The sequence below is a fragment of the Montipora foliosa genome, chromosome 4, assembly GCF_036669935.1.
Source record: "Montipora foliosa isolate CH-2021 chromosome 4, ASM3666993v2, whole genome shotgun sequence".
Taxonomy (NCBI): domain Eukaryota; kingdom Metazoa; phylum Cnidaria; class Anthozoa; order Scleractinia; family Acroporidae; genus Montipora; species Montipora foliosa.
The window spans coordinates 40002100-40018744 of record NC_090872.1 but is presented as its reverse complement, the minus strand read 5'-3'; the positions used below and the strand labels follow the sequence as shown (position 1 = coordinate 40018744).

Below are 16645 nucleotides of genomic sequence, written 5' to 3'. Positions count from 1 at the left end.
GAATACCTTCATTTCGAGCGCTTTTCTATGAAGCGTGGAGTTACGTCTGCAGTGAATTGAAGAGGGAAATACAGTTTCTACGCGTGGCACTTAGTTGTTTGAACTTTTAACTGGACCTTAATTAATAAGCAAGCAACCGATACTTATTTTATACCCAAGCAGTTCGCAATGGAAACAACAAGGTTTAATTCGCAGCTAGCTCGGTATTTGGTAAAAAAGCATAGCAATAGGTGAGTATAAAGTAAGCTAAAGACAGTTTCAGTGAGGCGCGCGCAATACACTGTTGTAAATAAACACAAGCTGACCTTCTGACCTCTATAGTTTTAAATTTTCCAGACGAAGAATAAACTAAAATGTCACACACAAGCTTGCTTCCACAAAACGCAGTTTTATTACCAGCGAGAAAATGAAATGAACGGCAATGGATAGAGGCTTTTTACTGATTGTAATCAATGGAGATCAGTATTCAAATGTTTGCCGAAGATTTGCCTTGCCTCTTTGTTCAGCCGTTGATCGAGGAATTCCCAATTTCGACGGTACTCTTCGCTGCCATTCCAAGAGCAGATGGTTCAACAAACGATTCCGTTTCCACTCGAGAACAAGGAAGAACAAGGCATACATAAATAATATAAGAAACTCTAAATTCTAATAAACATAGCTTATTTTCCAATACAAAATAGAATTATATAGCCCATTTGATTTCCGATGGAAACAGATTACTTTACACAGTCATAGAATCCGGAGTTTCGGGGGCCCTGGAAATGGCGACTGAAGTAAGGTGGGCGCGCAATGTGAAGTGAGTGAGTAAGATTCTTTAATAAGCTTCTTTAATATAGTTATGATGGTTTAATATGAAATAAATTATATTTAATTACCGTTTTATAATATGATGACTAACGTTTATTTTAGCAACAATTAAGTATTTAATTTTTGTATCTTCAGAATCTTTCTACATCTTTAGTAAACATGTCTTAATTCATTACAAGTTGAAAAAGTAAATATTTTGAGTAAGAGCCGATACAACGTACTGGATTAGATCATTTAGTAAGGTACTACATTTCGGCTGGCAAACTTGAAACCAGCCTTCTTCAGGTAAAATGAGTTTACATTGGACTCAGTGATTCTTTGTATATTTAACAACTATTCACCGAAGTGGAGGTGGCTAGTGGTGCGTGGATCTGCTTACAACTAATTTTCAAATACTAGAAAAGTAACGGAAAAATAACGGAAAATTAACAGAAGAGATTCATTGTTTAACGCGATGACATGTACAATAAACCTTCTATTATTATTATTATTATTATTATTATTTGGAAAAACATTTTATCGAAAAGTTAAACGCTAAATGTCAGGAGCAATGAGTACGGATTGTACGGAATTTTAACCTTTTACTGGTCGATGTTGTAAAGAGTCTTTAAAAAATGGATACATAGACATTTGGTTTTCTACTGTTCGTTGCGTCACAATAAAATTAAAGCAATGGTGAAAACGGTGACAGCAAATCTGGAATTCAGGGGATTCTCATGAATATTTTTTTGCGAGCTACAACAGTTTCGAGGTTGTCTCATGAAGGTGTTGATGTCATATTAATTAGGGGTGTTACCAGGGATGTTAAGAGAATTAAAAAAAATTGTAAGCAACTAGAAAGTTTCAGTTCTAATCTGTTACAAAAGTTGTTGAACAAACGTTTTGCTTTCTGGAGCAAGCTGTTTCTTCCCCCTCGGATAAGACTCCGGGATGCAGCAATACACCATGGCAGTAAGACTAATCTTTTCATGGAGCATGAAGAGTTTCTTTCTGACTAGGTTGGTTAGGTTAATAAAGATAAAAATAAAACACTAATTCCTTTGACCACACAATTGCATTCGGTTGTTGCTCAACGGAGTATTGGTTGATTTAGGTGATAATGTATAAAATCCATCATGACACCATTACGTTGGTGCCACTACGCTAGTGCAAGTGAACATAATAAACATAAACTGCTATTGTGTACAAGATGATTGATATGATTGCTGTGAAGAGCAACTTTCCATAAAGAGATCAGTTTACAAAGCTGTGAATTCCATTTATTTAAACTGATAAAAGTTCGTTAAAGTTGAAAAAACAATGTGTTTTGAGTGATTTGTACTTCCGTGACTTTCTCAGTCACCTGACCTAGTTCTCAACAAGCGGTACCGAACGGTTAGTGCGAAGTCTTGCACGTACGAGCACAAACAAGAAGAAAACAAGAAGTGGTTTCACTTTGACCATTTGCTAATCTTAAAAGCAAAGGAAAATAAAAGCAACAAAGGCACATTTGATTGCCATAAACGTGCTTGTTGTTGTAAAGTAGGCAGGTAGATTCCCCCACATAAAATAGAAGCAACAAAATAGACCAAAACTTCCCTTTCATACGTAGCGAAAATTCTTTAACTTTCACGAAATTGTTGTGCAGCCCGTACGTCCGTCCGTACAATGTGAATTTCCCACAGCAAAGCGACATCAAAATGGCGGAATGATCCGCATCCGCTAAGAACGAGACACGCGATTTACCCTTCTCTCACCGTCAACGATTTCGGATATCGACCACACATCATCTTTACGGGAGTAAATCAGCGACATTTCCCAGTTTGTTCTCAAAAGACCAGCAGACTCACCATAGTTAATAGAGGGGAATGGTTTGGGAGCCCGTCAAACATCAAAGGAGCAAACATAGATGCCAAGATTTAGGTTGGAAAGTCCACGACCGTGCACAATCTTTTGTTTTGCGCTCATACACTATGGATGAGTTACGTAACTAATACGTTTCTATTGGTTAGTTCAACAGTACGGAGTAAACAATTATTATGTTTTGTGCACGGTCAAGGCCAAAAAAGAGAAAAAATACCTACAACAAAGAAATTTGTTTCATAACCATTCCCCTCTATTAACTATGGACTCACCTACCCCTAGATAAAATATTTCGAGATACTTACTCACCACTACGCGTGGTGTAACAAAGAATTTGAAGAATTTTAACCTATTTTGCGTCAAGTAAAGCATCATGTTGTGTCCGACCCTTTGGAATATTGACATCTGATACCGGAATTTTAATCAGGAAATATTATGTTCCTTACTTGAAGTATCATGCCCCATTCTAAACCTAATAGTTTTCCGTCCTTCGGACTTCGCACTAAAAATCCAGAAAAACCTTCGAATCCAAAAAATTATTTAGTGTAAACTGTAATCCTCTTATCCTAAAAATCTATTAAATCTATTAAAATATTTCCGAGAAAAGAAAAAGCAAAGTCATTACAAAATTTTATGGCTTCAGTTCAAGCCTTTTGGTTTTTAAGGTTCATTATCCAAATAAGCTTGAAAAGTGTCTGGGCTTTGGAGAAACGTCGGCCGTAGGAATGTGGAAAGAGTTCTTCTGATTCGCCACATTTGTTCTCATTTGTTCGTTGCAACTGTAATCCTGTCCGGCAGATGGTTACGCTTCCTTAATCTGTTGTGTGGTTGGACGATACACAGGCAAGTTTGCCTCGTTTGGAGTATCCACCTCAGATATCTGAGTAGTGCTAAAATGATCAGCTTCATCGAGTAATGACATTTGCATTCTTGGATGACCTGCACCAGAAGAAGATCCACGACGATACTTAAACACAATTGCCGCCACAAGAAGGCTGATAACGAGAATTCCAATGGCACAAGGCAAAATAATAACGTACAGTCTGATCTCTAAGAACAAAAACAACAACAACAACAGTAAATGATTAGCATGTTTTAGGAAATCATGTAAAGATATCATATAGTAAAAAAGATTGCTCTTTTTATACACCACTATATGCACACTTAACAAAGGAAATAATAATAATAATAATAATGATAATAATAATAATAATAATAATAATAATAATAATAATGGTTTAATAACAGTATATCCACATAGTGGCTCTTAACCTGCTATAAGACTACTTTCTAAGGTATCCTATCAAAAACGTATTTTAAGTAATATATAAATATATAAAGAAATATAGAGATATAGATACACAGAGAAAAAAATTAAGAAGGAAAAATGTACATTAAGAATTGATACGTTTTTTGTAGACATCAGTCTTGTAAGATTTGAAGTCTGTATATTGTCTTAGCTTTGCTGGAAGGACATTAAAAAGAGTGGCTGCTGCATCCTGAAAAGAGCTCTTTTCTAATGGCATTTGTAATCTTGTTGCTTGACTAGAGCGCAACTTTCGCTTGTGTTGTACTATAACCAGTTGCACATATGCTGGCCAGTTAGGCCTGTATAAAGCCTTGTGCACAAGATTTAAGAGATGAAAGTCTCTTCTTTCCTTTACAGGCAACCAACCTATTCGCCTAATTCTACTTACATAATTCACATACCGTCCTTCTACAAAACTTGCTGCCGCAAATTGGACGCGCTGTAGACGCTTTACTAGGAAATCAGGCAACGGATAAAAGACAGTGTCAAAGTAATCTAGTTTTGAGAATATCAGTGGTTCCTCTAGGTGTTTGCGGAGTCTGTAATCAGCAAAGTTCTTAGCTGTCTTTAAAATTCTTATACTGCTATAACAGGACTTACAGCAGTCTTGCTGCGATCAGTCATTGTTTCCCTGTTCCCCAATTCAAAGTAGCCATGTTCCTCTGTCCCCAAAACCCCTCGGAACAGCCTCAGCACAGTCATTACTTTTGCAGACCTACTCTCTTAGTAGTTTCACTTTATGTTGTATTAAGGCCATTTAAAACAACAATAATAACGAATGGGGAATGAATATATCGATCTTTGTATTCTTGTCTCAGCTAAACGCCATTATACCCAGTCGCTTATTTCCCACTTGCAGATGCCTTGTTCTTCAAGCCATGCCACTACAAGAACACCATAGTGGCCGGTTATTCTGTAGTTACTCTCTTGTCACCTGTATACATACCTTCACTGGTGTCTCGTGCCAAAACAATGTCATGTGTTCAGTGGCCTTTATACCAAACCATAAAAAATGTAACTAATCAGAATACAGGAAAGTCAGTGTAATAATAACTGCACAGTGTATATTCAGCTGTATTCCACGTTGCTTGTGCAGAGAGATATGTAACTATTTCCTATGACATGGTATAGAAAGGTTTGTCACTAATTCCGACACTACCGATAAGAAATCACGAAAATTTCAACATAAATAATATTTATTATTGATTTTATTACGTATGCAAAATGGTCAATTTGAAAAGGTGGACACTTACACTGTATGGGAGGTTGTCACAGGCCTCCAGATAATTTTTAAGGCACGTTGTCAACAAGGAATTCCAGCGGGTCAAATTTCCACAGTTCCCACCATAACCATTACATGTATGTCAGATCATGAGGTAGGGATTTTATGTGTCCATACTTTATTTCAGGGCAATGTATTAGGTCTATGGCCGGTTAACAGGGCAGATGGAGATTGTTTTGAATGGGACTTTTCTAAAAGGCACGTGTCATTTAAGGAAACTCTTGTATTTTTGTACATTTCATATACTGTGCAGTAGTATGGAAAGAGACTAATAAGATAAAATACTTGTTTCATGCATTCTTTCGCTGTGGGTCTGTATGTTAATTTTGTGATGTCTACAAACATTAATGTTATAGTACACGTATAATAAATATAAAAAAAACTTGATCATTGTATAATGCAATTCATACGTTTTCATTGGCCTTGCCATCGTGGTATAGACCATGCTCTACAAAACTATGGAAGGCGTACATGTCAGTTGAAAATATACAATTACCAAATGAAGTCGGTAAGATTTATCTCTATTTTGCGGGCGCTTTTTAATAAAACAATATTATTAACAAACGGACGTAACGATAACTCTCAAGAAAGAAACGACAGTTTTCAATTTACCAAACATGTTTCGACATTCTTATGTCATCTTCAGTTGCAAATGAGCTTTTAAAGGTTGTACATTTGAATTTATATTAAGGTACGTTACAAAATGACGCGTCAAAACTTGCGTACAATTTGAATATGAAATACGAAATGCACGGGAAACAAAAATAGCGCGCATAACAATAAAATAAAAGACAAATGGAACAACTTAATTAAAAAGAAAGAGACAAGTCTAGATGCCTCAACTGCTGATTAAGAATGGGATTTTCTCACTTAATGTGCAATGCCTCTTGGATCTTAATTTGGAATTTTGAGGCGGCAGAATCTAAGATCGTGAAACATTCTGTATTACAAGAGTCATGACAGGCCCTAGATGACTGCAGGTGCCTGTAAACATGCGAAGACTTGTCCGACAGGAGATGCTCACCAGCACGTGTACAAAGGTGGCGAGTGGTCTCGCCAATGTAGCTGGCATTACAACCAGCACAGGAGAATTTATAAACGACACGCGAACGTAGACCTTGCGGTACTGAATCTTTCACGCTGAACATGTACTAAAACGGCCAACTCAACATCTAAATAAGCTTTATAATAATGTTTGAGTAGTTCATCAAACAGATGGGGTTTCCATGGGCTCCCCTCTTGATCCAGTCCTTGCAAACCTCTTTATGGGACATCAGGAAAAAAAACTGGTTAGACAACTTTTTATCCTCCCAAGTCTTGTTCTATAGACGCTATGTTGATGACACCTTTTGTTTGTTCAATAATGAGGAAGATGCGCTCATGTTCTTTGACTATACCAACGCCAGGCATCCAAGTATTTGCTTTACGATCGAAAGGGAAATCGATAAGAAATTACCGTTTCTAGACATATTGTTATAGACAACAGTCATCCATCTATTGTTACTAGCGTATATCGCAAGAAGACCTTTACTGGTCTTCTTACCAATTATTTCAGCTTCGCCCCTTTGAATTACAAACTGGGTCTAGTCAGAACATCACTAGACAGAGTATATAAGATCAACAATTCCTGGGTTGGTTTTCACCTGGATGTTAAGATGTTTTCCGTCTTGGGTCATCGACAAGATTATTCATAGGTATCTTTCTAAGAAAATGAATCCTTCTCTGAATGGGCGAGACGCCTCATCCAAATCCGGGAAAACTTCTATGCACTCCTATAAACTCCCTTATGTTGGCCGGTTTTCTAAAATCGCCCAGACTAAGTTAAGACAACTACTCAAACATTATTGTAAAGCTTATTTAGATGTTGAGTTGGCCTTTAGTACGTTTTAACTTAGAAACATGTTTAGCGTGAAAGATTCAGTACCGCAAGGTCTACGTTCGCGTGTCGTTTATAAATTCTCCTGTGCTGGTTGTAATGCCAGCTACATTGGCGAGACCACTCGCCACCTTTGTACACGTGCTGGTGAGCATCTCCTGTCGGACAAGTCTTCGTATGTTTACAGGCACCTGCAGTCATCTAGGGCCTGTCATGACTCTTGTAATACAGAATGTTTCACGATCTTAGATTCTGCCGCCTCAAAATTCCAAATTAAGATCAAAGAGGCATTGCACATTAGGTGGGAAAATCCCATTCTTAATCAGCAGTTGAGGCATCTAGACTTGTCTCTTTCTTTTTAATTACGTTGTTCCTTTTGTCTCTTATTTTATTGTTATGCGCGTTAATTTTGTTTTCCGTGCATTTCGTATTTCATATTCAAATTCTACGCAAGTTTTGACGCGTCATTTTGTAACGTACCTTAATATAAATTCAAATGTACAACCGTTAAAAGCTCATTTGCAACTGAAGATGACATGAGAATGTCGAAACATGTTTTGTAAATTGAAAACTGTCCTTTCTTTCTTGAGAACACAACGTTCCATCACCTTTGAGACCACTGAGAGTAAAGATATTGGCCTGTAGTTCTCTGCATGTTGTTTATTGTCCTTTTTGTGAATCGGACATACGTTATCAGTTTTCCACTTCTGTTGGAAACTTTCCGAGTCTAATTGACTTGTTAAATAGGTTGCAAAGTGAGGGCGCAATTACATCGACCTTTTCTTTCAACAGCCTGACGGGAATATTGATGATGACATTATTTTTACATGATTTTTACAGGATCGTTTATTTGATTTACATGATATTTCCAGGTTCCCCCCTTGGATTTACATGGTCGTATGTCCCTGCTTTTAGACATTTACATGTTTCACCTGAAAATTTACATGTTTTTTACAGGATTTCTCAAAACATCTAAATGGTAAAAATCATGTAAATTTTTATTTACAGTATCTTCTTGATGATTTTACATGTTATTTACATATTTTTTACATACTATAGAAATTTTCAAATTTCCAGTGAGTACAAATTAAAACAGAAAAAGCAGAAATAATAATAATAATAATAACAACAACAACAACAACAACAATAATAATAATAATAATAATAATAATAATAATGGGCAATGGGGTAGAACAGGTTGGTGCCTTAGCCTACCACGGGAATATGGACGCTCCCACCCACCAGAGTCTTGGGTGGCACCTTTGGCAAGTGCCAACAACCCAAAAGCCACCCGTGTTGGGGTTAAAACAACGTCATTTGATGAGAGAATGTCAAATATTAAATTTCACACTAACGACGTCAACGTGACTGGAGCTTGTAGTGAAGGTGTCGCGTCCGGCAGGTGTCCTGTGGATTAGTAGCGCAGGTCCGGTCGTCATCCTGCTACTGCTGAACATCGACAGAAGAGATTAGGATGGTCAAAGGAAGATAACAAACGGTTGTTTGAATGTTACAACAGGAGTCAACCAGAGAAGCGAGGGTACAGAAAAAGATTGCTAGACCTGAGGAAAGCCCGTAACATCAACAACGAACTAACAGAAGTCACCGAGCAGAGATTGGCTGATCAAGTACGCCAGATTAAGAACAAGAAGTGGCTAGAGACTGTGGAGCAAGAGGAAATAGCCATACGAGTAAGACGTGAACATCAGGAGATTGAAACTACAGAGTTCCATGCCACAGACACACCAGACTATGAATATCAGGAGACTGAAACTACGGAGCTTCCTTATCACAGATACACCAGACCATGCAACAACATCTCATACCCAAGAAGAACACCAACGTGAAGAGGAACCCAGATTTTTCGCAGCTAAAGAATTACAAGAAGAGATCAGCCCAGAACTGGAAGCCCTTTGCCACGGGAAGTTATACAACTGGAACAGAGAATAGGACTACCATCACTGAAGTCATGCGAAAGAACGAAGCTGAAAGCAGAAGTTTGAAAAGTCAATGAAGCCATCAAAAGGATTCAGACGCACAACATCACTGAAAGGAATTCTTCAATGTATGCAGCTGCATATGTTACTACAGAAAGAATGGGAATGATAAAAGAGAGGAAAGGGAGAAGAACGGAAGAGCCATTCTGGAAGAGAAGGATTAAGGTTACCGTATACCTTCAGATCGGCAATTTTCTTTAAATTTGGATTTTTCGGTTAAAGTAATGATCGAAATGAGATCTCTAATGTAAAAAAGAAATCATTCAAAAAGATTAAATATTGGTGGAGAAATGGCGGTTTTACGTTTCGGCCGGAAGTAAAAATTACCCGTCTTATTGACAGTTTTAGCGCTGTTTTCTCAAATCAAATTTTTCACTCGAAGCGGACACTTTAAAGAGCTAAAACGCACAGGGAATTTGTCCGATTGCCCCCATATAAACAACAAAGAGGTGTCTGCAAATTTTTTATTTCAATATTTTTTTCTCTGAGAGCGATTTTTGTACGAACACTTCACATTTTTTTAAATACTATTTCGAAAACGTTCTATAATGTTTCACTGTAACTGAGTATAGCAAAACGCAGACACGTTTTTTTTTAGCGCTTTGGGTCGGGAAACGGACGAACAAAATAAATTAGCGAAAAGCAAAATTTGCTTTGACTTGTAGCTTTGAAGTGATTTGGACGCTAGCATTTAGAGGTCGACAAAACTTCGACAATTCATTTAATTTCAAAATTCTTGATATGGTTTGATAGCCACCTCTATAAGCTTTCATCTGATATAGTGGTTTAGGTATCTACAGTTTACCGTAGACCAAACGCGCTGCATCGCTCGGACGCGAGACACCCCTGAAGGTATACGGTAACCTTAAGGGAAATATCGAAACTTGGCGAAAAGACCTGAGCAAGATTGAGGAAGTCCGAAGAGGAAACATGAGACTGAAACAAAGAGAGAGGGAAAGGTTGAACTTTGTATATCTCAGGCATGTTGAAACAGAAGATCAAGGCTGGTGGAGTTAAGATCAAAAGATACGACGAGAGATGTTAACAGTTCAAACAGAACAACCTGTTTAGAACCAATCAGAAGCTGTTCTACAAAACACTAGATGGAAAGAAACGAGGAGAAACGGTGTTACCTTATCCAACAGAAGCAACCTCCTTCTAGAGCAAGATCTGGTCGAAGGAAGTCGGTCACAATGAGGGAGCATCTTGGCTAGAGGATGTAGAGGTGGAGCTCAGTACAACAGAGGTGCAAGAAGATATCAGCATCACTGCGGAGGATATTAGAAACGGGGTGAGCAAGATGGCAAACTGGAAGGCAGCCGGCCCCGATCTTGTTCAGGGGTTCTGGTTTAAGAAACTGACAGGATTGCAGGCTAGATTGCAAGAATGCTTGCAAGACTGTGTATGTCAAGAGAAGGTACCAGCGTTGATGGTCAGGGGAAGTACAGTTTTGATACAAAAGGATACAGCGAAGGGTGCTGAGGCCAGCAACTACCGCCCTATTGCCTGCGTACCCATGATGTGGAAGCTCTTAATAGGAGTTATGGGAGAGAAGTTATACCACCACTTGGAACGGAATGGACTGCTATCAGGTGTACAGAAGGGGTGCAGGAAGGGATCCCGAGAAAGAAAAGATGAATTGCTTGTAGACAAGGCAATCCTGAAGAACTGCCGAAGAAGGTTGACAAACTTGTCAATGGCTTGGATAGACTACAAGAAGGCATATGATATGGTGCCGCATTCATGGATCCTGAAATGTCTGAAGATGGTTGCGGCTGCCAAGAATATGATCTCTATAATCAGCAACAGCATGGTGAACAAGACACTGTTAAGGAGTACGCCTGCAAGTCAGCGAAGAAATCATGTAATTTAGATCCCCTGCCGGCCTCACTGATGAAGAACTGTCTCGACATGCTGTTGCCTACTATAACCAACATTGTGAACCTATCACTTTCGACTGGCACGATGCCTGAGACACTTAAGGTGGCTGAGCTGGTTCCTGCTATGAAGAAACACGATGCTGGCCATGAACAATTTTCGACTTTCCGTCCGATCTCGAACTTAGTGATGGTGTCAAAGGTCATCGAGAAGGCAGTCTCTGTGCAGTTAACTGATCACGTCAGAACCCACCATCTTGAAGAATGGTTTCAGTCTGCCTACAAGATTCACCACTCCACTGAAACTGCTCTTGTTAAAGTACAAAACGACATTCCGCGGGCAATTGATGACAACAGGTCTGTGCTTCTTCTCTTTCTTGATCTTTCCGCCGCATTCGACACGGTAGATCACTCTACTTTACTTTTGCGTCTCCGTACTCGGTTTGGTATCAAAGGAAGTGCTATTGCGTGGTTCGAATATTACTTAGCATCTCGCAAATACTACGTACAAGTTGAGGGCTACAAGTCTTCCCTTCGGTCCCTGGATTCTGGTGTATCCCAGGGCTCAGTACTGGGCCCACTCTTGTACGTGTTATACACCTCTCCAGTAGCTGACATCATCAAGTCTCATGATTTGCAGTACCACTTCTACGCTGATGATACTCAGCTCTATATCACCTTCAAAACTGACTCTGCTGATGATGCGTGCTTGGCTAAATCTAGAGTAGAACACTGTGTAGAGGAAATTGACAGGTGGATGATTTCAAACAAGTTAAAGTTGAATGATGATAAAACGGAACTCATTGTATTTAGCTCTAAATACCGTCCAAGACCCTGTCTCAGCAAAGTTCAGATTGGTAGTGAGTGTATAGAGCAGAGAAATACTGTACGCAATCTAGGTGTTTTGTTCGATCAAACTCTATCTGACGGGGAACATGTAAGCAAATTATGCAAATCATCTCATTACCACCTTAGAAATATTTGTAAGATTAGAAAATATCTATATGAAAATTCTACTGAGACGTTAGTCCATGCATTTGTTTCATCATAGCTGGACTATTGTAATGCTTTACTTATTGAACTGCCAAAATACCAAATAGACAGACTTCAGTCAGTACTAAATACTGCAGCTCGTATTATAATTTTTACTTGCAAATATGATCATATAACTCCTGTTCTAGTTAGACTACATTGGCTCCCTGTTTCCTATCGTATAAGGTTTAAAGTGCTACTGCTGACTTACAAAGCACTTAATGATTTATCTCCTGAATACCTATCTGAGCTACTTAATAATCCTATGCATACCGGCAATCTTAGATCTCAGTCTCAACATCTGCTCAGTGTTCCTAAATTTAGAACTGTTACCTATGGAGGTAGAGCATTTTCGGTATGTGCTCCTAAGCTATGGATTGAACTGCCTTTTCAGTTGCGCATGTCGTCAAACTTACAAGCATTTACATCAGGACTGAAGACAATTCTTTTTAAAATGGCTTATCTTTAGATGGGCATTTGCTTTATTATTTTGCATACTTTTATGTATTTTCTTTTGTTTCCTATTTTTTTGTAGTGTAAGATGTAATTTGTAAATATTTTTTAAATTTTATATAATTATAGAAATTAGAATAGTAAAATGAAATTGTAAAAATTGTCTTAGAGTTAGTACAAGGTTTAAAATTGTAAAGCGCTATGAATAATTAGTATTAATAGCGCTATATAAACGAATTATATTATTATTATTATTATTATTATTATTATATCATAAGACAGTATTGACATCAGGAGGAATGGCGCTCGTGCAGGTGGAAATTAGGAGAGGAATTTTTCAAGGTGACTCCTTGTCACCACTACTGTTCATAGTGATCATGTCACCCTTGACCCTAGTACTACGAAAAATGAGAGCTGGATACAAACTGGCAAAGGACATGAGGCCCATTAACCACCTACTATTCATGGATGATCTGAAACTGTACGGAGCTAGCAAAGATCAACTAGACTCACTTGTTCAAGTAGTAAGGTTCTTCTCGAAAGACATTAAGATGTCGTTTGGCCTAGACAAGTGTGTTGTCCTGGAAATGAGAAGGGGAAGACAAGTTGGCAGTAGCGGAATAGAACTACCCGACGACCAGCATATCGGGGAAATAGAGGGGGAAGGCTACAAATACCTTGGCATCTTACAGTTGGACCAGACTGTCAACACGTGCACCAAGATGAAAGGAAAGATAACATCGAAGTATATCAGAGGAGTCAAGAAGTTGTGTAGATCAAAACTCAATGTAGGAAATTCGATCGATGGCATCAATACCTGGGCTGTAGGTGTAGTACGCTACAGTGCGGGGATTGTGGACTGGACAATGGAGGAGGTAGCCAACATGGATAGAGGAACTAGGAAGATCTTGGCAATGAATGGCTGTCTGCACACCAGGAGTAATGTTGCGAAGCTGTACCTGCAGAGGAAGGAAGGGGGAAGACGCCTGATCGGCATCGAGGAGTGTGTAAGAAGGGAAAGCAAATCCCTTCATGACTACCTAAGAGAGAGCGCAGAGTGGATGCTTCAAGCTGCGTTGAAGGAGAAAGTGATTGTTGAAGAAGATAGTCTGCCAGACTATGAGAGGAGGAGGAACGACGAGAAAGTTAAAAACTGGAAGTAGAAAGCCCTACATGGTGCGTTTGTCTAACAAATATCAGATAAAGCTGGAGAGGAGTCATGGAGATGCATATGGCTCAGGAATGGATTCTTAAAAAAAGGAGACAGAAGGTTTGATTCTTGCTGCTCAGGAACAAGCTTTAAGAACAAACTCGATCAAGTGCAACATGAATAAGACCTCAGAGACACGACTGTGTAGATTGTGTGGAGATGCCACTGAAACAGTACGACAAATTGTCAGTGGATGCAAGAAGCTTGCCCAGAGAGGGAATAGGAAGCGCCACGACAAGATGGCCCTGCGGGTACACTGGGAGTTGTGCAGGAAGTATGGGATAGAGTGTACTGACAAGTGGTATGACCATCAACCCTTGCCAACCGCAGAAAATGGAGAAGTGAGGATTACGTGGGACATGACTATCTACACAAAGTGCTGAAATTTAAACATAATCGGTCAGATATTACTCTAGTGCATAAAGACACACAGAAATGGACACTTGTTGACATATAGCTGTGCCAGCGGACCAGAACTGAAAAGGAGAAGGTTGAAAAGTACCAGGAACTAGCATTTGAAATCAGAAGGATTCATGGAGCCTCGAAATTCACAATAATGCCTATTGTGATTGGTGCTCTTGGAAGCATATCAAAAGGTGCAAATACCTGGTTTGGCAAGCTAGATGTACCTAACTTCCTTGGAAGCGTACAACTATCGGCCATCCTTGGAACTACTCACCTGTTGCGGAACGTGTTGTGTCTCTAAGCTACGGAGAGTTGCTGAGACACAATAGAACATCTCACAACTGGAGACAATACAATACATATTATACATACTTACGGCTGCCCATAGGGGCTTTTCAGGGCCAATGAAACACAACGAAACGACGGAACAGAACAACAACAACTGTTAAGAGTCCCAACTGGCCGGAGGCAAACCAATAATAATAATAATAATAATAATAATAATAATAATAATAATAATAATAATAATAATAATAATAATAATAATAATAATGAGATGGCATGAGGAGAAGTTAAGGAATTGGAAGGGAAAGAATATGTACGGCCAGTATTTGAGAGACATGATGTGGGAATATGGGAATGGTTTAGAAAGGCGGATCTGAAATTGCAGACTGAAGCCCTGTTATGTGCTGCTCAGGAGCAAAATCTTAGGACCAACAGCGTTAAACATCATATTGATAAGACGGCGGAGTTCCCCTTGTGTAGATAGCGTGCTGAGAAATATGAGAATGTCGATCACGTTGTGAGCGGGTGTAAGATGTTAGCTCAGAAGGACTATAAACGAAGACATGACAAGGTTGCAAAGGCGGTCCACTGAAAACTGTGTGAGAAATATGGATTGGAGCGGAGCGAAAGTGATATTAGCATACAACTGAGAGTGTAGTGGATAATGAAAGAATCAAACTCTTGTGGGATGTCCAATGTGACCATGTTATTGAAGCTATAAGGCCTGACATTGTAATCATCAATGAGGAAGACAAGAACTGCTTTCTTATTGACATCGCTATCCCCGGAGATTTAAGACTCAGTGAAAAAGAGGTTGAAAAGGTTGAAAATACCAAGACATGAAGAGAGAAATTATGACAATGTGGAATTTGAAACGTGCTCAAGTAATACTTATAATTGTTGGCCTCCTAGGTGGAGCAACAAGGAAGTTAGGCGATTGGGTTGGGAAACTGGGCATTACAATCCGAACAGCATTTCTACAAGACTGCACTATTAGGAACAGCAAGGATTCTGAGAAAGGTGCTTGATACATAATCTACCGTCGGAGACGAGATCGTGTGGAACCCATGGTCATAGGTTATGACCCGTTTCCTCAGGTTTTCATTTTATTTATTTTTATTTTTTTATTTTTTTAAATTAAATTATATACTCCACACACACATAAAATACAAACAACTTACTTACAATAAAGACATATTTACCTATTTACAGTAAAACAGTATACATAAGGGCTGTCGGTTGCAAGGCTCTTACGAAAAGGCAGTGAAGGATTTATTAGTCTATGGACTTATCAAAATAAAAGAAGTAACAAAAAAGAGGGGTTTTCTCGATTAAAGTTTTCAGTAATTCCAACTTAAGGTGCCCGCAGCCTTTTGTTCAAATAGATAGATCGACTTAAGATATCTGAAAAAACCTTCTACCTTTGGTAGCATTTTATTATTTTTTCAAATCCAGATATAATGTCTTGACAAGGATTTTTGGAGGAATCTGGCATCCAACGTAATGCTATAAGAAGATTAAATTGGTAGTTTTCTGGAATGATCTGAGACACAATAAAACGTTGTATTAAGAAGGTCCAAAAAGCGGTCACTTTGGTACAGGACCAAAAGAGGTGACTAAGTTTTTCTGGTTCATCTTTGCAAAAGGAGCAGTTTGGGTCGTCTTGTAGGCCAATTTTAGCTAAGAATTCGTTAGTTGCTATTCATCTGTGCAGAATCTTGAACTGGAATTCAACAAGTCTTGTGCTTGTACTGCACTTAAAAGCTAGTGGGTAAGTTTCATGCCACTTAATACATTTTTCGTTTTCTATGTCACATTGCGGTACCCGTTTCTGCTGAGCCTGCCTAGGAGGTACAATTTTTCTTGATATAAGTTTGTGTAAACTACTTTGTTTGCTTTTTGAGCTTTCAGTAGTTTAGTTGAAAAACTTTCATACTTGTTTTTAGGATCATTGGTTGCAAAGCTGTTTTGGTGTGTTTTCCATAGGAGTTAAATTGTAGCCAAAATTCCGCAGTACTTGAGAGGGCAAACTGTTATTCTGTACCTAGTCTGCAATTCTGTGAGAGAAAGAAAGTTATTGGAATCGTCCTTCAAATATTTCACCTGAACAATGCCACTCAGGATAATAAACGAGGAGATTCTAATCAGCGAATTATACCACAAGCTTTGGTTGAGAAAGTGATTCTCTGAAACTATTCGGTCTTTAAAATTAATTTCTGCCCAAATTGTCAGAAGTTCGCTAATAAAACTATGTTTAGATTAAAGAATAT

General features: G+C 38.6%; 1 protein-coding gene across 2 annotated transcripts in view; it reads right to left on the bottom strand.

Moving 5' to 3' along the window:
- Positions 1 to 797: 797 nt before the first annotated feature.
- The window catches only part of LOC138000789 (tolloid-like protein 1), a 48644-nt gene continuing 32796 nt past the window's right edge, over positions 798 to 16645 (bottom strand). For both annotated transcript variants that reach the window (XM_068847430.1, XM_068847432.1), the window contains one exon: positions 798 to 3699. In XM_068847430.1, the coding sequence (XP_068703531.1) occupies positions 3452 to 3699 (248 nt within the window). In that variant the 3' untranslated portion in view covers positions 798 to 3451. The remainder of the gene's footprint in view (positions 3700 to 16645) is intronic.